Source organism: Podarcis cretensis (assembly GCF_951804945.1).
Source record: "Podarcis cretensis genome assembly, chromosome: 17".
NCBI classification, from domain to species: domain Eukaryota; kingdom Metazoa; phylum Chordata; class Lepidosauria; order Squamata; family Lacertidae; genus Podarcis; species Podarcis cretensis.
In genome coordinates this window covers 38,223,343-38,246,675 of record NC_137187.1, presented here as the reverse complement: position 1 = coordinate 38,246,675, position 23,333 = coordinate 38,223,343, and the positions used below count along the sequence as shown (strand labels likewise).

General features: G+C 46.7%; 1 protein-coding gene across 2 annotated transcripts in view; it reads left to right on the top strand.

Annotated features, from left to right (window-relative positions):
• The window catches only part of PRICKLE3 (prickle planar cell polarity protein 3), a 38,309-nt gene that overhangs the window by 4,780 nt on the left and 10,196 nt on the right, over nt 1-23,333 (top strand). For both annotated transcript variants that reach the window (XM_079960038.1, XM_079960039.1), the window contains exons 2-5: nt 5,176-5,261; nt 7,125-7,308; nt 12,231-12,344; nt 22,962-23,099. In XM_079960038.1, coding sequence (XP_079816164.1) covers nt 5,176-5,261; nt 7,125-7,308; nt 12,231-12,344; nt 22,962-23,099 — 522 coding nt within the window. The remainder of the gene's footprint in view (nt 1-5,175; nt 5,262-7,124; nt 7,309-12,230; nt 12,345-22,961; nt 23,100-23,333) is intronic.

The following is a 23,333-nucleotide window of genomic DNA, read 5'->3' as shown; positions in this document are numbered from 1 at the left end:
CCTCCTCTCTGTTTTCCATCTACTTTTCTTGGAATGTAGATGTGAGTTTTGGAACAAGATATTGGCAGCGGGCAGAGATCCAAATCTCAAGGTGAAATTGGGCCCAGAGACTCACAAAATTGTGTGTGTAGGTGTCGAATGGGGCTGGTGGGCGGGTTGAGATTGAGCAAGAGAAAAGGATAGAGAGATTGTGTAGGAGCAGGAGTTCAGTAGGGTTCTCTGTCTTTACAATTCGTAATTCGGTGCAACGCTGCAGCTGGGAGCGCCACAGACCCAAATCCTGCCGTGACGGATCAGGAGAAGTCTTTCCCTTCCAGTTAACGTTGGGATTATTTAAGGCATTTTGGGGTCACGCTGGGCCATGGGGTGGGTAGAGGGCTGGTGGGGCTGGCGCGGGGGAGGGGGTTCTTGAACAGGGAGCAACTGTTGTGTGGGAGAAAGCATAGGGGTCCTATACGATGTATCCCAAATCTGGGATTTGGGGGGTGGGCTGGGGGGAGATTGCTTATTACGTCAGCCCTGGCAGATTTGATTTCCCAAAGCTGCATCTGATGAAATAGATCTCCGCCTTCCTTGAAATCCCTTCTAAGCTGCAGGAGGATGGGTAGCGGCAGCAGTTGGCAGATGTGAGGGGGAAAGAATCATCTTGTTTGTGGATACTGTGCAATCTCTCCAGCACCACGGAATAAGTTTTGGTTACAGTTTTGCTTCTTCCTGGTGGTGGCTGTCATCTTTTCGTTCCAAAAACCTTACCTCTGTGGGCATGGGTAAGGGGGCCTTTTCCTGAGCAGATATATCTATATCATCTATATCTATATATGAATCAAAGGGTCACATTCGTTTCTCTATGAACAGACAGTTCCTTTCTGATGGCAAGCTCATTTTTAAAGTTGCTGCAACAGCAGAGCCTTTGAGCATATACAGAGTGCTTCTCAAAACTGAAGGGCACACTCTTCTGTTCATAACAACACATGCGTTTAACACACAAACGATCATTTGCTTTACATCTTTATGCTGCGGCAACAGAGTTGAAGACTGAAATTCTGGTAGATGGGTAAAAATTCTGGCCAGGTAGAGATCATGGTTCCCTAGTTTGCTTTTCCTTATTTTTAAAAGTTTCGCGCTGCCTTTCCACAGCTTGAGATGGGTCACATATTATTTTTTTTTAATGAGAACAATATATAGAGTTGACAGCAGGTAGTTAAAAGTGAAACTTCAGACTGGGGGGGGGGGGTCCAGGGGTGCCAGGAATGTCTCACTGAGGCGCCGGAGCTAGCCTTTTCTACTGCCTCCATCTTGACTCTGTCATGCTCGGTTCGCCCTTTTTTTCCAAAGGGATTTTTTTCCTGCCCAGTTTCCAGGCACTGCTTCAGCGATTCTTGCCTTGGGGGAAGTGGGAGCGGCTCCTGGCACCTTCTCCCCCCCCCCCCCCGCTTTCCTGGTGTGTCATCTTAGCTGTTCATTGGCACAAAGAAAAGAGGCAAGACGGATGAAAAGTGGCAGGAAGGGAGACTTAGGAAAGTTCTTGTTCTGCATCGAGGTCTTTCCACTTTTACCCTGTTTCGCCCCCCAATTATTATTTTTTGAGGCACTTAGCTGCCCATTTTCTCAGCCACCTGCGGTGGCAGGAAGCCAACATCTGGCCTGTTTATGTCTTGCTGAACTGAGCTGAGGCAGGTCCTGGCCTGTGGGTGGCTTCCGGCACCCAAATGAAGTTACGCTTCTCCCACAGTGCCTTGCTGCTCTCAGACGGGAATTAGCTTCCTTACTAATCCTTCTTTAGGCCAAAGTGCAGACAGGATTTCACCCACGAGTCTCCAGCTGCTGCGGTTAACAGTCAGGAGTAATAATAATAATAATAATAATAATAATAATAATAATAATAATTTATTTATACCCCGCCCATCTAGCTGGGTTTCCCCAGCTACTCTGGGCGGCTTCCAACAAAATGTTAAAATACAATAGTCTGTTAAACATTAAAAGCTTCCCTAAACAGGGCTGCCTTCAGATGTCTTCTAAAAGTCTGGTAGTTGTTGTTCTCTTTGACATCTAGTGGGAGGGCGTTCCACAGGGTGGGTGCCACTACCGAGAAGGCCCTCTGCCTGGTTCCCTGTAACTTGGCTTCTCACAGCAAGGCAACCGCCAGAAGGCCCTTGGCGCTGGACCTCAGTGTCCGGGTAGAATGATGGGGGTGGAGACGCTTCTTCAGGTGTACTGGACTGAGACTGTTTAGGGCTTTAAAGGTCAACACCAACACTTTGAACTGGCTCGGAAATCAACTGGGAGCCAATGTAGGTCTTTCAAGACCGGTGTTATGTGGCCTCGGCGACCACTCCTAGTCACCAGTCTAGCTGCCGCATTCTGGATTAGTTGTAGTTTCCGGGTCACCTTCAAAGGTAGCCCCACAAAGAGTGCATTGCAGTAGTCCAAGCGAGAGATAACTGGAGCATGCACCACTTTGGCGAGACAGTCCGCGGGCAGATACCAGATGGAGCTGGTAGACAGCTGCCCTGGACACAGAATTGACCTGTGCCTCCATGGACAGCTGCGAGTCCAGAATGACTCCCAGGTTGCGCTCCTGGTCCTCCAGGAGCACAGTTACCCCATTCAGGACCAGGGAGTCCTCCACACCTGCCCAACTCCTGGCCCCCCCAAAACAGTACTTCTGTCTTGTCAGGATTTAACCTCAATCTTTTAGCGGCCATCCATCCATCCTCCAGCCGCCTCCAAGCACTCACACAGTACTTTCACTGTCTTCACTGGTTCTGATTTGAAAGAGAGGTAGAGCTGGGTATCATCTGCATACTGATGAACACCCAGCCCAAACTTCCTGATGATCTCTCCCAGCGGCTGCATGTAAGTGTTGACAAGCATGGGGGAGAGGACAGAACCCTGAGGCACCCCACAAGTGAGAGCCCAGGGGCCTGAACACTCATCCCCCAACACCACTTTCTGAACAGGACCGGTGTGAGGGAATATATTGCCATTAAGAAATATGCCCGGGCGTCCTGATTTTGGAAGCAGCTGCCCATGTTGGTACAGGCCCCTGTCACTGGGGCCACAGTCAGGGGACCTTGTAGAAATGTCTCTAAGCTTAAGATGCTGCTGCTTGAAGGTTTGAGGGGCAGGCTTCATGAGATCTGCTTTGCAACGGCAGACCCTTGTTCCAAGAGAGTGGCCACAGAGTGGGTTCTGCCATGAAGCTCACCTTGGGCCAGTCAGTATATCTTAGCCTAACCCAGCTCACAGGGTTGTTGTGAGAATAAAATGAGGAGGCGCAGGGCCACGTGCACCAACTTTTGCTCCATGGAGAAATGATGCTGATATAAACACAGTAATTAACAAATAAATGCTGAATATCTTCTCCTAGCTGCCTTGTACCCAGCATTGCCTGAGAATTCTAAGAACCCCCCCCCCACAAAAAAACCAGTGCAGTTTTGAAATCTGTGTTTTAAACCAGAGTTCCTTGATCTCAGGAACCATCATGTAAAATTTAGTTACCGCTTTCTTAGCCGCTGTCCGTCCAAATGCATAGCAAATTACCAAAATATATGGTCGAAGATGGGAACAGTCACAAAGGTGTGTATAGCTGGTGTCAATAGGAAACTGGTGTGTGGTTGTCGATTCCTGGTTATTCAGGATTCCTGACCGATGGGAGCAGATGGACAGAGCTGGTGTCAATACTGGTGGAAATGGGGGTTGCATATTGATCGCAATCAACGGGTGCAAACCATAGCGATGAGGGTGTGCTGGCGGGATTGGCAGACCTGGTGAATGGGTAGATGCTGAACCAAAAACAAACCCCTGTGTTGCAATAAGAACCAGTCACAACAATACAAACACAACACGTAGGCTAATAGTCAAGTCAAGTCAAGTAACCTTTATCGGCATCACATAAGAACATTCAGAATACATTTAAAATAGCTAGGCCAGTGCGATCTCGTCGCCACCCCAACAGCACAGTCACCTGCCAAAGGGCAGAAGAGGCGAGCAATCCAACTCATCTTTGTGGGTTTCCAGCAAGGGCAGGATCTTTGGCGACAAAAAATCAAATAGAGGAACTTAGCTACTGTCTTGGTGAGCTCCTGGTCTCTCCCCTGTAGTAATAAGCGCATAACCTCCGTCTCTGGTTTCCATGTTGGAATACATAGATGGTCTAGAAATCGTTGGCAGAGATCATCATACATTTTACAGTTAAGGGCCATGTGAGCTAGAGTTTCCACCTGGTGGGCATCGCATGGGCAGATCCTATCTCCTTCTGCCAAACCCACAAACCTGCCCCAAAGGAAGTTAGAAGGATTAGAATTAATCTTGCGGATTAAACAAAAATTGTAAATAATTAAGATTAAATTCCTGTGCCCAAGGGAGTCGAAAATAAAGAGGGGAGCATGTTTTTTCCGCAGCTGAGATTAGTTCCTGGTGATCTATGTCCCACAGCCTAGTTTTTAACATGGTCTTGGCGACTGGGAAAGCCACAGCGCCCAGGAGATCCTCTGAAAGCCTGAGTTGTAGGCTAATAGTTAGTAGAGAATATATAATAGAATTATGATATCATTCAAATTATAGGAATAATCCAATACTACTGAAGTAGCTCAGTTTTGTTATCATTCATCAGTTGTATGCCTTGTATCTTCTTTCCAGTTGATGAAGACTATTACAAAACAGTAGTATCATTTTGGAGACACTGTCCTTTTGAGGCTTTTGAGACGTCTTCCATTGAAACTTTTGAAAGACTATTGTGAGACTGTCCTTAGACATCTGTTTTGAACACAGGGCTTGACCATCCTTGCTACCACTCTGTTATATTGTACATAAGAACTTTGATTGGCTTATTCCTATAATTTGAATGATATCATTATTCTGTTCTATATTCTCTACTAACTATGAGCCTACGTGTTGTGTTTGTATTGTTGTGATGGATAGATGCTGGCTTCTGGGTAGGAGTGTGCACTGTCACAATAAAACTAACAATTTTATTATTTATGCCCCTCCTATCTGGTTGGGTTCCCCCAGCCACTCTGGGAGGCTTACAGCATCTATAAAAATATAGTCAAATATCGAGCATTAAAAGCTTCCCGATACAGGGCTGTACAGGGTATTATCTGGTGATACTGGTGGATGTTGGTGCTGCTGATGTTTCTGCTGCTGACTTCTTGTCCCTCTGTCCCACAACAGCTGCCTGAGGTGGAGGACCCTGACCGGGGCCAACCGTGTCAGAGGTGCGGAGAGCAGTGCCCAGGCTTCCTAGTGCATGGATGGAGGTAGGAGAATGTGCTGCCCCTCCCTCCATCAAATCTCCCTCCATCCTCTATGAGTTCTGCCCCTCCCCAACTGTCTCCCTGTTTATTGGACCTCTAGGGATTATTTGTGCTGTGTTGCCCTCCTTTGCCATGGGTTGTATCTAACTGGGTCCCTTCTATCACTTGACACCTCCCATGCTGCTTCAAAGGCTCCCCAACCCCCTGGAGCACATATGGGGAGGTGGGCTGCAGAAGGAGGGAATAAGCAAAAAATGGCCTCTCCCCCAGCTGTCCATGGAAGCCTCCGCTGGATTCAAGGGTCTTCTATGGGCAGAGAAACACAGTTGGACCCAAACCCCTGTGGATCCACAGCCTTTCGGGCTGCCATCTGCTTCCTAGGGAGTAAGTCCCATTGAAGACGGCAGGATGGATTTCTGAGCAAGAGGAGAAACTGCAGGGTGTGCATCTCTTTCCTCCTTTTCTACCTTGCTGATTTGATTCGCTCTGTCTTGCCCGCCTTTCATCCCTCCCGTCTTGTACTTAGCGCCCTGCCTGCTGCCCCTCAAGCCTTTCTGAACAGAAATCTAGATAAGCAAGTTAAAACCTTCCCCCCTTTCCTCCTGTCACTATGGATTCTCCTTATTCCACATCCTCTAATTTGTCCCTTGCCTCTCTGTTCGCATTCATGTCTTCCTCTTGCAGACACATCACTCCAGACTCATTTTTCTCTCTTTTTCACATCCAGCCTCCCCCCCAAAAAATTGAATTGCAGCAGGAAAGCAGTGGAGTGGAAGAGCCTTTCCTTTCTGTCTCTTTCCATCACTCACTTCATTTCCGCCCACCCCCTGCCCCCCGCCCTGGCGTAGCCCCCACCCTGCATCTTTCATTGTCCTCGTTCATTTCCAGGCACTTGTCACGCCTTGCCTCGCTGTGGTCTTGCTGCCCGCAGAGACTGTAAGACACGGCAGGCAGGAATCTCTCCCCTTCCTCTCTCTTTAATGAGCTGATGGCCCCGTTTTGCAGGAATAGCACAGCCTGCCGTTGGGGCCCTTTCGCCCCACTCCTGCGTTCCCGTTTTGTGGGGCTGGAGAAATTCTCATGATGAACTTGATCTTAACAGTGCGATTAGGGGTGGGCGATTCATGGGAAGTAAGTGTGGTCTGTGTCATTTGCATTGCAGGGGCCGTGGTAAAACACAAACGTGGGAACTTGCACTGGAAGCCGCCCTTGGGGGATTTGCATGAAGGAGTGGGGCAGGTTAAACCACAGAGCCTAGGACTTGCCGATCAGAAGGTCGACAGTTCGAATCCCCGCGACGGGGTGAGCTCCCATTGCTCGGTCCCAGCTCCTGCCAACATAGCAGTTCGAAAGCACGTCAAAGTAAAATAGGTACCACTCTGGCAGGAAGGTAAACGGCGTTTCCGTGCGCTGCTCTGGTTTCGCCAGAAGTGGCTTAGTCATGCTGGCCACACGACCCAGAAGCACAACCCCAGAGTCGGCCACGACTGGACTTAACAGTCAGGTGTCCCTTTACCTTTACCTTTAAGGATGAATTAGCACAGTGGTCCCCCACCACCACCCTGCTTTCTTCACACCATCAAGTTTGAACCTATCTTGTTATTTGGCTACTCAAACATCCTGTTTTTCCCTTATAACTGGTGGTCACAGCGACATTTGAGGTCTCTGCCTCCGTGTAGACTTGGTGCACCTTTTATATTTGTCAGGGTTGTGTCTCTTAGGGCTCAACAGGCGAGCGAGTTATGGCAAAGCGTTGAGGATCTTGAGGCAGCAGTAGAGCTTTGCTGGGCAGCTTGGTTGTCTCAGGGTCTAGTTGGTGTTCGGGGACTGTATCCCTGGAGACATTACGTTTCCCTTCCTCTGCAGGAAGATCTGCCAACACTGCAAGTGCCCAAGGGAGGAGCATGCGGTGCGCATGGTGCCTGTCGACCTGGAGAGGATGATGTGCCGCCTCATCTCTGACTTCCAGCGCCACTCAATCTCAGACGACGACTCTGGCTGCGCCTCTGAGGAGTACGCCTGGGTGCCCCCAGGACTCAAGCCTGAGCAGGTAACCCTAGAGCAGGGTCTGTTTGGGATCCAGGATTGGAACTTCTGTACAGTGGACGCTCGGGTTGCGAATGTGATCCGTGCGGGATGCACGTTCACAACCCACAGCGTCCGCAACTCGCAGCGGCGTGTCTGCGCACACGCGGGTTGCGATTCGGCGCTTCTGCGCATGTGCGACCGCCAAAACCCGGAAGTAACCCGTTCTGGTACTTACGGGTTTCGGCGGTCCGTAACCTGAAAAACTGCAACCTGAAGCATCTGTAACCCGAGGTATGACTATATCTTTAAAATTATTTGCAAACAAATAATAGGCTTATTATTGAATCACCGTACTTTTCTGTGTATAAGACTACATTTTTTTCTTTTAAAATCATGCTAAAAAGTGGGGGTCATCTTATACATTGGTAGTGCATAGGGTGGACGTTTGATTGGTTGCTGCTGCAGCTGTCAGTGGCTACTGTGCGTGTTATTGGTTGCTGCATCAAAGGTGTTGTTGATTGGCTGATGCTCCGGCAGTTGGGCGGGTGATTGGCAGCTTCTTCCGGTGATGGGACAGACGGAAGGTGGATTTTGCAACACGTGCGGGTGATCCCCCCTAAAAAAAAGCTCAACATCCCTGGGCAATCCTCTGCAAAAACAGCTGAACAACTCTGTGCCATCTCCCCCATTTTCTTAAATTTGAGTCCCCCAAAGTAGGGGGCGTGTTATACACGGGGGCGTCTTATAGATGGAAAATTATGGTGATTTTTTTGGTCATGTTTATATCTTAGGGTTTTGTGTCCTCAAATGCAAAACTGTCTACTTTGGTCTCAGTTTTGTCCCAGTGTGACTGTCATGGCTCCCCCAACACACACACACTATCCACAGGTGGGGGGGCCCATAGTTTGGTGAGTGTCCTGAGCAACGTCACATGCCCTTGCCTTCCCATCCAACTTGGAACTACAGTTCCCAGAGTTCCCAGGAAGAGGAGGGAATGACTTCCAAAGCTAGTTTAAGTCTGCAGCGTAAATTGGAGGCCTTCAAAGCTGCAGTTTCATGTCACGTAGCTTTTCTCTTTGAAGGAGGTCACGGAGATAAGTGAGGAAGTAATTGGTAAATTTCAGAAGGAGAAAAATATATGCTCTGTGCTGTTGGAGCCCTGCTAAGTCAAGAGGAGGCAGTTCTTATGAACCCCCCTGGGCCTTTCTGACCCAGAAGCCTTGCTACACCCTTGGCCACGTCATGATAATCTAAGATTATAATAATACCCTTTAAACTACAAGCTGTTCTCTTTGTGTTATTAAGGCTGCTTGTTAGAAGGGGGAGGGAAAAGCAGAGGCTGGTGACTATAGTAAATAACCACACCGAGACACAAACGCTGGCCTTTGGGATCCAGGATTCCCGTTCTCCTTAAGGAGTTAAATTAGATCCACCGCCAGACAGGAGCCAATTCGACCTGGTAGGGAGTGCAGGCAGCTGCCCTGGAGGCTAGAATTCCACAGGCTCCAGGTTAACCAGGAAAATCTTTTAGGGAGAGCCCAGTCCTCTGCCCACCCACTCAAGACATTTCAGGGTCATGTGGTCTGGAGAGGGAGGGGGAACCGCCCCACCCCTTTCCCCTCATTTCATACAACGGAACGGAGGGAGAACCCCTTCCCTTAGGAACAGGTGAAAAGGAAAGTGCAGTCAGGAAAGCACTTGGGAAGGACATTTGTTATATACCGTATTTTTCGTCCTATAGGGCGCACCGGCCCATAGGACGCACCTCGTTTTTTTTGGGGGGGGGAATGAATAAAAAAAAATTATTTCCCCCCCCCCCAGCTGCGGCTGCCGCCCCAAGCCTTGCGCACACCTGCCCAAAGCACGGGAAGCCCTCCGGAGGGCTCTGCGTGCTTTGGGCGACAGGCTGCCACCCCAAGCCTTGCATGCTCGGCGGGACCTCCCACCGGGCGCGCAAGGCTTGTGGACACTCGCCGGGGCTGCAGGCTGCTGCTCGCAAGCCTTGTGAGCCCGCGGGAATTCCTGCCGAGATTGCAAGGCTTGCAGATAGCTTTCTGAAGCCTGGAGAGCGAGAGGGGTTGGTGCGCACCCATGCCTCTCGCTCTCCAGGCTTCAGCGAAAGCCTGCATTCGCCCCATAGGACGCACACACATTTCCCATTCATTTTTGGAGGGGAAAAAGTGCATCCTATGGGGCGAAAAATACGGTATTTATCGCCTACCTTCGGCAGCATAAATCCTTACCCTCAAGTTCACCTTCACAATAACCCTGTTAGGTAGGTTAGGCAGAGAGATGATGACTGGCTCAAAGTCACCCAGAGAACTTTCCCCCCCAAAAGCTATTTTTTATTAAAGCTCGAAAAACAAAGAAAAAGCAATATACAGAAATAACATCAAATATCAAGCATTTTTTAATAGAAAAACTAAAAGAAAGAAAAAGAACAGGCTTCCCATTCTCCGTCTATCAGCTTAAAAAACTTATTTAAAACTCTTACAGTCATACCTCGGGATAAATGTGCTTCAAGTTAAGTATTTTTGGGTTGTGCTCCACGGCGACCTGGAAGTAACGGAGCGCGCTACTTCCGAGTTTCGCCGCGCGTGCATGCGCAGATGATCAAAATGACGTCATGTGCATGCACGGAAGCGGTGAAACACGACCCACAGATGTGCAGACGCGGGTTGCGTTCGCTTCAGGATGTGAACGGGGCTCCAGAACGGATCCCATTCGCATCCCGAGGTACCACTGTACTCTGTAATAACATCCAACTTGTCTAATCTCCTTAAAGTCAACCAGTGCATTTTTTTGACCGCGTGGGGAATGGAACCGAGGAGGTTCTGCTCAGCGTAGACCCACTGAAATGAACAGACATTAGTAAGTTAGGGCCATTAATAACTAGCAAATACTAATCATTATGAACATGTTCACACATCATGGTAAATCAGTGAATGGTTTACTGTAATGCACCTACCTGGACTGTTTATCTCTTCTTTGCTCGCATCCAGAGAAAACAATTAAGCCCAACCAAGGATTGTGGTCTGTTTCATATCAACAAATGACAATCAATAAAGTGGAGCAAATCTTCAGTACAGATCATAGTTCGTTGGGACAAAGCAAACCACAATTTCTAGTTCAGATGTAATGCTAAGCCAGGGATCTTGGTTTGTTTCCTTCCATCACAAGCAGTAAGGAGAAAGGCAGCTGCAATTCACTTAGACAATAAGCCGTGGATTATTCCTGGCCTACTGTGACGTGCGAACTATGATGGGCTGTGTGTGGGATCAAAATCCCTTGACCTGTCAGTGCAAGGATTCCCACTAGTGCAACAAAACTTCCCCCACTTCTTCTCCCACCGCACACACCCTGGACCCTCCTCAAGTCTGCTCTGGGGGGTGGAGGGGAACCCCCAGAAGAAATTTAGGGGGCTCACAGTGGGAGTGAAGTCCAGTTGCAAAGGGTAAGAATTTTTCACTGAGAGCTCATTGTTGAAAAGCAGTATATAAATGTTCCAAATAAACGTACGAAGGGTTGTTTTTTCCTTTTGTCGCAAGTGTTTTCCTTCTCTGACTAACCCATAATAGTGAATGGCAGCAATTTTTGTGTATTGAGAAGGGGGACTAATAGAATGCATTCAGGGACACATTTCTAGTGAGGAGAAAAACTACTTCTGTAAGATGCAAATTCAGTCCCTCCACTCATCCCCAGAGCAAAGATGACATTGGGTTGGATCCAGACTAGCAGTGCAACCCCATAGGAGTGTATTCAGAAGTGTGCCCCATTGAATTCAATGGGATCTACTCTCAGGTGAGTGAGCACAGAATTGCAGATTCATTTAGTTGTACTTAGGTCCCATTGAAATCAGTGGATCAAGTGATATTCTAAATTTCAGAAGCAATTTACTGGGTCAACTGATGTTCTAAAATTTTCAGGCTAGGATAATCGGTGCACTTTTTATTTTAAAGGAAGTCATTTGGTCTGATCTTTACCTTAATAAAGTTGAGGATTGTTCAGAACAAAATGGTAGGAAGTTTTTAAAAAGAGGCGGTGTCAATTTAATTACAAACTAGTTGCTGCCTTTTTTTGTAGTGTGTTGTGTTGTGAAATCTGATCACTTCAGCAAGGCCAGGCTGTAATCTGATTAGCACAGCTCTTGTTTTAAGCTGATTACTGAGAAACATTTCTTTAAGACTTTCCATTGCTTTCATTGTATAAGGTGTTTACCCTGCTTATCTTGTTGATTATCAGGAGAACCCATGGGGCATGATGACCAAGAGAGAGTGCTTTTTCTGAGGCCATGGGCTGAGCTTATGAGCTCAGAGTGGTCTCTATCCCGTGCACCTGAGTAGCTCTCTCTGTGCACTGTTTGGAGAGTTGCTAGGAGTCCCGTTCTCCTTATAGAGCTACAATTCTCGAGAGTTCCCTGTGAAGAAGGACTGATAGTTAAACCACTCCTGGAACTGTGCCTCTGTGAGGGCAATAGGGCATCTTCTAACAACTCTCAATACCCTTAGCAAACTACACTTCCCAGGATCCTTTGGGGGGAAGCCATGGCTGTTTAAAGGGGCATCATTTTGCTTTAAACATGTGGTATGAATGTAGCCCAGGCATGGCCAAACTTGGCCCTCCAGCTGTTTGGGGACTACAGTTCCCATCATCCCTGACTACTGGTCCTATTAGCTAGGGATGATGGAAGTTGTAGTTCCAAAACAGTTGGAGGGCCAAGTTTGGCCATGCCTGATGTAGCCTGAAGGAGATCACCGCGTCAATCCAAATTCGCTTCCACATTTTGAATGTTCCTGTAAAGAACTTGCCTTCCTTGGACTCCTGGAAAACTTGGAGACGGAGCAGAAGGCCTCTGCTTGGGCTGCTGGGCAGCAGGACTCTAGCCCTTGTGAGCCTCACTTCTGATCTCCCCTATTTGACCCACTAATGACTCTTTACCTCCAGGTCTATCAGTTCTTCAGCTGCCTCCCAGAGGACAAAGTCCCCTATGTCAACAGCCCTGGGGAAAGGTACCGCATTCGCCAGCTGCTCCACCAGCTTCCCCCCCATGACAGCGAGGTGAGAAGGGCATTTTATTATTCCACACTGAGAAGGAACAGGATGATTTAAGAGGGAATGGGTGTGCTTGCGAGCTCAGAGGGGTCGTATTGGCAGTACCTCGGGTTAAGAACTTAATTCGTTCTGGAGGCTTGTTCTTAACCTGAAACTGTTCTTAACCTGAAGCACCACTTTAGCTAATGGGGCCTCCTGCTGCCGCTGTGCCACCGTCACACAATTTCTGTTTACATCCTGAAGCAAAGTTCTTAACCTGAGGTACTATTTCTGGGTTAGCAGAGTCTGTAACCTGAAGCAACTGTAACCTGAGGTACCACTGTACAGATTTTGCAGCAGAATTCAAAAGGATGCTGTAAACTGGGGTCAAATGACGACTCTCATCAGTCCCATCCAGTGCTGGCTGGGGATGATGGGCATTGTTGTCAAACAACATTTGTAGGCCAACAGGTTGATTACGGGTAACCCTGTGGGTGGTGACCAGATGTACGTTTTGCATGCTCCGTCATTGAAGGCTGCAACTGAGGCCCTGCTGTTAGTCCACTACTTTTAGAAATACAGCTGGCAGGCGCTAGGGACAGGGCCTTTTTGGTGTTTTTGCCTCACATTTATGGAATTCCCTCCCTGGAGAGATCCAAAAGGCTCCCTTTCTTTCTGTTTGTGAGGTGGGTTTTGGAAAGTTTTCTTCAGACATGTATTTGTTGCAGATTTTCTCTCTGTGTCTGCTGTTTCCTTATTGCTGGTTTAGTGTGTTTATTAATCGCTTTGAGTGCATTGATAATGATATATTTTTTAATAATCATTTTATTATTTGTACTCGGTCCACCTGACTGGGTTGCCCCAGCCACCCTGGGCGGCTTCCAGCATATACAAAAACACAATAGAATGTTAAAAACTTCCCCATACAGTAGAAAAGCAGGGTAGACTTTTTTGTTTTAAATAAACATTCATTTTCTTCAACTAGGAGCTGGCAACTCTCATTCATTCCTTTGTTCGTTTGTTCATTCATTCATTCAAAGGCGGCAGTGCCCTCCTATGTGGGACTGCCCTTGATGACTGCCTGGAGGTCTCCGTGCAAAGTCCTGGCTGGGGCAAATTGCTGGGAGCACATCAGTTAGGGCTCAATGTCTGCATCGGCTTCACATGACTTTCAGGACTCAATTTTGTATGCGACTTTTGATTTATAAAGCCCTTATGGCCTTCAGGCCTGCATACCTCAGAAACTGCCTTCTCTGCTTTTCATCTTTGCCTTTTCAGATCTACTGAGAGCACCTTTGTGACTGTCACAATCCAGGCACTGTGTTTGAACAGCAAGGGCGTGTACAGAGGCCTTGGTGGCTGCCCCACGGCTGTAGAAAATCCCCCTAGAGGGCTGCTCCAAATCCAAACTTTAAGACCTTATAGAGCAAGTTTGCAAAAGGCTTCTATTAGCAGTCCAGGGTTCTTAATCACAAGGAAGAGGCTTCTATGTGTACCATTCTTTATTATTAATGTTGTATGTGGGACTGCTGGATAGCTGGGGGCTGCAGGCTGGGCTAGTCTAGGGGTTTGGCACACTTCTCCCTCACATGTTAGGGAATGCACGTGGGGGTGCTTATCTCCCCACACCTATTGCTTTTGAGCTTCTTATCCTACAGGTGCCACATTAATACCCATTCCATATTTGTGAGAATTTGATCTTTTTAATGTAGCAGCGCCAGCTAAAAACATCCTCATTTAGGCAAGTCTACACAGGTGGTGCTGTGGGTTAAACCACTGAGCCTAGGGCTTGCCGATCGGAAGGTCAGCGGTTCGAATTCCCGTGACGGAGTGAGCTCCTGTTGCTTGGTCCCTGCTCCTGCCAACCTAGCAGTTCGAAAGCACGTCAAAGTGCAAGTAGATAAATAGGTTCCGCTCTGGCGGGAAAGTAAACGGCATTTCCGTGTGCTGCTCTGGTTCGCCAGAAGCAGCTTAGTCATGCTGGCCTCATGACCAGGACAAACGCCGGCTCCCTCTGCCAGTAAAGCGAGATGAGCGCAGCAACCCCAGAGTCATTCACGACTGGACTCAACTGTCAGGGGTCCTTTACCTTTTTACCAGCTGCTTTGAAATGCTGATGTGAATTTTAACGTATTTTTGAATTTTAACCTTTGATATGTTTTTAAAGTACTGTTGTAATTTTTTCTTGCTTTTATCTTTTTTATAAAATACTTTGGGGGTGGTGTGTTGATTTTTTACAATCAAGTGGTATATAAATTTCATGAAATAAATAAATAAGTAAGTAAGTAAGTAAGTAAGTAAGTAAGTAAATAAATAAATAAATAAATAAATATAATAAACAGTCCTACTTCTCTTTCCAAACTTCATTTTTCGAGATCTGCCCCCCCCCCTTTCCCCAACTTGGGCTTGCCATCCGTTTGGCATGGGGGAGTTTATAGATCCTTTCATGCACACCAAGAGCCCACAGAGGTGGCAAACTAGTGACCTTCTGTATGTTGCTAGACTACAACTCCCATCATCCCTGGACCACTGTCTATACTGGTCGGGGCTGATAGGAACTGGAGTCCAGCAAGATATCTGGAGGGCAGCAGGTTTAACAATTGCCAACTATAGAATGGGAAAGGAATTTCCCCAGGGTGGTTGTGTTTGTTTTGCTTGCTTGCTTGAGGTGGAGATTTTTATTTTTTATATATTTTTTGCCTTCTCACTTTCTGTGTGTTGCTTTTGTCCTCCTGCCTTCAGTCATCAGCAGGTATCTGCTCTGCAGGCAATGTGTTCCCTCTTGCTCTCTGTTTGCAATCTGCACTACTGGGATTAATCTCTCTGTGTGTGACAGGCTGATAATCAGGGTAGAGAAAAGCAGGCATTCTTCTCCAAACGGGTCCTGTGTGTTCTGCTAATTAACGCACAGCACTTCATGTAGTCTGTTTCCCCACTGCTTTCCTTTTTCAAAATTATTCACTAAGGTAATCCAGATCTTTCATCAAGGGGAATTTGAGCTTTTCAGAATGTAAAAACCATGCAAGTCACACAGATGTGTTCCCTCCCCAGCCCTTGCCCCCTCACTTTGGACACTTTTCATGAAGCGTGGTTCACATACTACGTCTCAAGAAGGGCTAGAATTGTTTAATGAAAACTAGAGGTCTTCAGGGGTCAGCAAACTTTTTCAGCAGGGGGCTGGCCCACTGTCCCTCAGACCTTGTGGGGGGCCGGACTATATTTTGAAAAAAAATATATAAATAAATTCCTATGCCCCTCAAATAACCCAGAGATGCATTTAAAATAAAAGCACACATTCTAGTCATGTAAAAACACCAGGCAGGCCCCACAAATAACCCAGAGATGCATTTTAAATAAAAGGACACATTCTACTCATGTAAAAATACGCTGATTCCCAGACCGTCCGCGGGCCGGCTTTAGAAGGCGATTGGGTCAGATCTGGCCCCCAGGCCTTAGTTTGCCTACCCATACAAGCGCTGATTGTATGTATGCAGGGAAAGAGTGAAGGGGGGGGGGAGATCTGTGGCCTGGGGGGTCTCCTCCACTTCAGATTGTAATCCGATGAAAGTTGCTGTGCTAAATACCTTTGCCCTTCCCATTCACAAGGCTCTTGTCTGTTGCTCCCAGGGGGCTGGATTAATGATTAGGCTAAGTGCTCTCCAAAGGAGAGGCGCAGCACAATGCCATTTCGCAGCCTCGCTGCTCGAAATTGCTAGGCCAGGTCTGCACAATGCACGGCTAAGGACGTCGCTAGCAAAACACTTTCCCCACAGTCGTGGGGAAGGGCTGGCTTATGATGGGGACGCGGACAGATGGTGTGTAGTGACCATTAACTGACTGGAAATGTAAAATGCTGTTTGCGCAGGCTTTTGTTTTTATTTTATTTGTATCCTCTCTTTTCGCTTGCTAGGAGCCTGGGGTCTTAACCTGGCTGTTTTTGTGACGTGTGCTGGGTTGCTTGGGTGAATTGTAGAGTGGCAAGGGACCCCCAAAGGTCATCTAGTCCGATCCCCCTGCAATACAGGAATCTCAGCTAAAACATCCACGACAGGTGGCCATCCAACCTCTGCTTAAAAATCTCCAAGGAAGGAGAGTCTGCCACCTTTCGTGGGAGTCCGTTCCACTGTCAAACAACTCTTACCGTCAGAAAGTTTATCCTGATTTTTAGCCAGAATCTCTTTTCTTGTGACTTGAAGCCATGAGTTTGAGTCCTGACCTCCAGAGCAGCAGAAAACAAGCTTGCTGCATCTTCCATGTGGCAGCCCTTTAGATATTGGAAGATGGTCTTCTTTTCTCCATTGTGCTTGTATTCAAACCACCAGGTATGGGCAGGCTTGGGCTCTCTTTATACTTGCTTGTTATCAGGAACTGGTGCTCTGTCCATTGGTTGTCTGGATTTGATAGGCTGCCGGGTGGTGTTGACCTGGCTTCACCTTGTGAGTGGATGGTTCTCCATTTACATCGGTGGTGAGGAATTTGTGGTGGCCTCCATCAACCCCAACCAGCATCGCCGATAGCCAGGGATGATGGTGGTTGTAGTCCAGGGGTAGGCAACCTCAGACCCATGGCGGTTGTTTAACCGGCCCATGAGCCACCCGCTCGGTAAGACCCCACGCGCTGTGCTAAACCAGCATGGCATGGGGACTCACTTCTGTGGTGCCAGAAATCTCATTTGCGCATGCGCAGACGCCGGAAATTGTGTCTGCGCAGATGCAGACGCCGGAAATTGCAGGCACGCGCTCACACACACGCAATCCGGCCCACAGAGGGATCTCCACTGGAGTGAACCGGCCCAGGTGAAGTACACCTCGCCGACCCCTGTTGTAATCCAACAACATCTGGAGGGTTTCACATTCCCCATCCCTGGTGTAGACACACAAAACGCAGAAACACCTTAAACTTTAGGACTCTGTGAGATTTGTAGAGGTAGGAGGGAAAAGTTGGCACCTGAAGTTCTGGTAAGAAAGCTGCCACTGGCCATGATTCCTATGGGCGTGGAGTGGCATTGCTATCCCTTGGCGACTCTGAGGTGAAAATCCTCTGTATTTGGTGTTACGCTAGAAAACCACTTCTCGTTCATATTGGAAGTTCTGATAAGGGTGGCGCTGGGATTATTTCGCAGCAAAGAGGCACCTGACTCCTACAAAAATGGCGTCTTTGGAGGCCTGTGCCCTCTCCACCCTGTATAGACCTCGCTTTTGCTTTCCCCAGTGGCGTAGCGTGGGTTGTCAGCACCCGGGGCAAGGCAAGTAATTTGCACCCCCTAACCTGTGGATTTGCGCCCCCTAACCCGTGGATTTGCGCCCCCTAACCCTAACCCCCAGATGTTGCGCCCGGTGCAGCCGGGCCCCCCTGCACCCCCCACGCTACGCCACTGGCTTTCCCTCAAACACTTTGTGGGTCCTTTCTCTGAAACCAAAGGAACAAGGCTGGCAAACACAGGGAGATGAGGGAACTGGAAGAGTTTCTGTTTTTTTTTTTATATAAAGATTTTTATTAATTTCCAATTTTTTAACAAAAACAAAAGACAACAAAAAACAGACAAACAAAAAACTCATATTTTCATAACCTTATTTTCGTAACCCTCTTTTCCCGGACTTCCCCATACCTTTCCCTTTTTGCATCCTTAATTTAGTACCCTTATTCAGCAACCTATCTTGCCCAATTAAATATAAATTCGTCCTCTTTCTCTATTCCACCCTAAATTTTAAACCCAATTATCGCTGCAATTCTACGTCTTCTTTTCCCTCAGCATTTTAACACTCCTCAATTTTATAATAATTCTTAAGATACATCTTAAATTTCTTCCAATCTTCTTCCACAGTCTCTTTCTCTTGGTCGCGGATTCTGCCGGTCATTTCTGCCAGTCCCATAAAGTCAATCACTTTCGCCTGCCATTCCTCCAGCGTGGGTAGCTCTTGTGTCTTCCAATACTTTGCTAGAAGAATCCTTGCTGCCGTAGTAGCGTACAAAAAGAAATTCTTGTCCTTCTTCGGCACCAACTGGCCGACCATACCCAAGAGAAATGCCTCTGGTTTCTTGTTAAAGGTGCACTTAAGCACTTTCTTAATTTCATTGTAAATCATTTCCCAGAAGGCCTTAATCTTTGGGCAGGTCCACCAAAGGTGGAAAAAGGTACCCTCAGTCTCTTTACATTTCCAGCATTTGTTATTGGGCAAATGATAAATCTTCGCAAGCTTGACTGGGGTCATGTACCACCTATAAATCATTTTCATTATGTTTTCTCGTAAGGCATTACATGCCGTGAATTTAATACCTGTGGTCCATAACTGCTCCCAGTCAGCAAACATAATGTCATGACCTATGTCCTGTGCCCATTTAACCATAGCAGACTTCACTGTCTCATCTATTGTATTCCACTTCAACAGCAAGTTGTACATTCTTGATAAATTCTTAGTATTGGGTTCTAACAATTCTGTTTCTAATTTCGATTTCTCCACCTGGAAACCAATTTTCCTGTCTTGTTTGAAAGCCTCCATTATTTGGAAATAATGGAGCCAATCTCGTACCTTGGACTTTATTTTCTCATAACTTTGTAATCTAAATTCACCACCTTCTTGTTCTAAAATCTCAGAATATTTCGGCCAATTGGTTGTCATATTAAGTTTCTTTACCTCCTTAGCCTCCATAGGTGAAAGCCACCTGGGAGTTCTGTTTTCCAATAAATCTTTATACCGTATCCATACATTGTATAGTGCTTTCCTGACAATGTGATTTTTAAAACCCTTATACACTTTAACCTTGTCATACCAGATATATGCATGCCAACCAAAATTATTATCAAATCCTTCCAAATCTAGAATGTCTGCATTTTCAAGAAGTAGCCAATCTTTTAACCAGCAGAAAGCTGCCGATTCATAGTAAAGTCTTAGGTCCGGCAGGGCAAACCCCCCTCTTTCTTTAGAGTCAGTAAGTATCTTAAACTTGATTCTGGGCTTTTTGCCCTGCCAGACAAATTTAGATATGTCTTTCTGCCACTTCTTGAAACAGTCCAGTTTATCAACAATTTGTAATGTCTGAAACAAAAATAACATTCTAGGCAATACATTCATTTTGATCACAGCAATTCGACCTAACAAGGAAAGCTTCAGGTTTGACCATATTTCTAAATCTTTCTTTATCTCAGTCCAGCACTTGTCATAGTTGTCCTTAAATAAGTTCACATTCTTAGATGTCATGTTAATCCCCAGGTATTTTACACTCTTTGCCACCACTAACCCAGTTTCCTCTTGGAATCTTTCCCTTTCAACATTTGTTAAGTTCTTTTCCAGTACCTTGGTTTTTTGTTTATTCAACTTAAATCCTGCGACCTGGCCAAATATTTGAATTAATTCCAAAGCTCTTTTGGTACTAGTGTCTGGCTCTTGCAAGGTCAGTACTAAATCATCTGCAAAAGCCTTTAATTTGTAATGTCTGGCTCCGACCTGAATCCCTTTTACCAGCTGATCTCCCCTAATCATATTTAACAGGACCTCCAGGACCGATATAAAAAGTAATGGGGATATTGGGCACCCCTGACGTGTCCCTTTTTCTATAGGTAATTCATCCATAACCACATTATTTACAATTAGCTTCGCCTTTTGCTCAGAATAGATTGCACTTATACCATTTTCAAACCTTTGGCCTACCCCCATCCCATGGAGATTCTTTTTCATAAATTTCCAAGATATATTGTCAAAGGCTTTCTCCGCGTCCACGAAAATTAAAACTGCCTTCGTATTAATGTTCACTGTCAACATTTCTATGATGTCAATTATATTCCTTACATTAGTAGATATATGCCTACCCGGGAGAAAGCCAGCCTGATCTTTATGAATCTCCTCCACCAGCACCTTCTTTAATCTTTTTGCCAAAATGTCTGCAAAAATTTTGTAATCCACATTAAGTAATGATATAGGGCGGTAGTTTTTGATCTGTTTTTTATCAACCTCAGTCTTTGGTATAAGTGTGATGAAGGCTTCTTTCCACGTCTCAGGTGCCCTTTTCCCCTCTAATATCTCGTTACAAACCTCCTTAAGTGGCTGGATTATCCAGTCTTTCAAGGCTTTGTAATATCTGGAGGTTAGTCCATCTGGCCCTGGAGATTTCCCCAGTTGCATGTTTTGAATGGCACCCTCAATTTCTTGTTCAGTTATTTTCTCATTTAAAAACGCCATACTTTGTTGCGAAATTTTTTGTAATCCATATTTCTTAAGAAATTCTTCAATGTCTCTTTCGTTTTCCGGCCCTTGTGCATACAATCTTCTGAAATAGCTCTGAAAGCAATTGCTGATCTCATTTGGTTTCGAAATATTCTTTCCATCTACCTCCAAGCTTGTGACTGTGTTCAATTTCTGTCTCTTCTTCAATTGCCATGACAGGAGTTTCCCACATTTATCTGCCGATTCAAATGTCTTTTGTCTCATTCGTTTAATTTTCCATTCAATCTCCTGGTTCATCAATTCCATATATTGCTTCTGGTACAATTTGATTTGTCTCAAGATCTCATGTGACTTTGGGTTAGATCTCAATTTCTTTTCACTGTCTTTTATCTTTTCCAAAATTTTATCTTTCTTCTCCTGTTGTTTCCTCCTTTTCAAGGAATTCTGCTGTATCAAGAACCCCCTCATCACGGCCTTGCTTGCGTCCCAGATCACTCGTTTCTCCACTTCTGTCCTTAGATTTATCTCAAAATAGTCCTTCAAAGTCTTTTGGGCCTTTTGGTACACCTCTGGATCTTTAAATAGGGTGTCATTCATTCTCCATCTGAAGGAGCCAGCTGTTGTTGTTTTCATTTCCATCTTTACTGCATTATGGTCGGAGCATGTCTTTGGGCAGATTTCCACTTTCTTTATCTTAGGAGCCATCCCACTAGTAATCCATATTTGATCTATTCTTGTCCAGGTCATCTGTGATTCTGAAAAGAATGTTCCCTCCCTCTCGAGGGGATTTCTTGTTCTCCAAATGTCGATCAGGTCCAAGTTGTCAGTCATTTCAAAAAACTGGAAGAGTTTCTGCACACGGAGAGATTGAAAAAGATTAGGGCTCTCGAACCTTCCCAAGATGATGATGATGGGGAGGGGGGAAAGGATCAGATAAAGATCCTGATTAGTATTAGAGAAACCAGCTGTGGGGACTGCGGTTTATCCTTCCTTGTAATGAGAGGGCTGGAAGATGCCTGATGATGCCATTCAGCATTCTGGAAACAAGGGTACAGTAGTGATTTCCTCATTCAGGGAGCTATAAAACAACATGGCCCTTTGCCAAGGGATTTTGGGAAGGCCGGCTAGTGCCAGGCAAGGACTGCAGTCCTCATCCCACAGGTGCCAGGTTAACAAAGCTGGGCTGCCATTCCAAGGGTGTGCCTTGTCCTGGGGCAATGGTTGGCTGGAGCCCAAGGCTGAGTATCTGGTGGGTTCCCCCAGGTAGGGAAGGAGGGTGGGGCAAGGACGAGACAGGTAGGCCAGCATTTGATGGGAACTGCAGCGCTGTGCAACCCAAGAGATTTCTATAGGCGCTGTCCCACGTCCGTCCATTGGTAGCCAATCAGGATGGAAGGGATGGAGGGAGGGGGTTAAGGTGGCCTCTGTAGTTTATTTACCTACAGGACCTGGCCTAGAGTTCCCACTTTGAATCTCACCACATTTTTAAACGGGGACTAAAAACCAAGTTTGGGTTTCAAAAAGTAAGACACACCTGTGATTGAGGCGATGGCTGTTAGGGGGACACAAGCTAAGAGTGAAATTCAGAATCTCTCCCGCCCCCCTCAAAAAAAAACCCCTTGTCATTGTCAAAAGCTGAAGGTGAACTCTATCACAATCTGCACTTGGGAATGGGAATGGGAATGGGAAAGAAGACAGACATTTCAAAATGGCGCTGGGAGAGTAGGGGTTGACTTGCACCATTCCCCTGCTGCTGTGTCACAGACACCATTAGATGCTGTACAGTAGTTAAGATGGTAAGCCCATCGGGGCAGAGCCCTGCCTTGCTTCTTAATGTTAACTCTGTAAATCGCCGTGTTACGTCGGTGGTGCTTTGTAAATAATAACAGCATCGTTCCAAAAGGGGCAAATTGTGTTTTCTTAGCAATTTGCAGCTTCAGTGCAGGAAAAATATGATTTTCCAGGGACAGTTTTGATGGTGGAGGCAGCGCTATCAGAACCCCACCCACCTCCATTTGCAGATTGTATGGGTAACCACGGTGAATTCTCTGTGTTAAGACATAGTCTGGAAAAACCTTCAGATATGCACTGACATCTCTTTCCCGCTTTGACATGCTGTGCGGTTTCATCCTTGCAGGGCAAACATTTTATTTATTTTCCTTCTTATAAAGTTTCACCTTCCCTCAGGTCACTGCCTGGCTGCAGGGCTGTGTGGCTCTACTTGTTGCTGCTGCCTTTGATCTTTGTGCCCCAGGCCTGGAACCAGAGTGAGAGCTAAGCAGCTGAGTCCTCTTTTTTTGGTCTTGGTTTTAATTACAACATGTCTTTTTCTTTGGGGGCTCCCTTTGGGGACATAGGCAAAGCGCCTCTGGAACAGCAGCAGACACCCTGCCCCAAAGACGAGAAGACATCTTGACAGTATTGCTTTGGGCCCTCATTGACTAACTCTTCTTTCCCCTCTCCCCAAAAAATCTCTGCACAGGCTCAGTATTGCAGCTCTCTGGAAGAGGAAGAAGCGAAAGAACTGAAGTTATTCTCACAGCAACGGAAGCGAGAGAACCTGGGCCGTGGGACTGTCCGCCTCTTCCCCGTCACCATAACCGGAGCCATTTGTGAGCAGGTATTGGGCCTCACTCTGGCACTGCCAGTGTCAACACAGTTTGAGAACCAGGGCAGGGTTGAAGAATGGTTGGGAGACTGAACACAGAGAAGTCTTCAGAGCCAAGCTAGGTATCTGGCAGAAGACCAGTGGGGCTGGCAGCCCAGTACGCTGCTGAACGTCGAGAAAGCAGCAGCAGCAGCACAGAGGGTCTGGGATTTTGGAGAGGGTAAGTGGCAGGTGGGAGAAACTTAA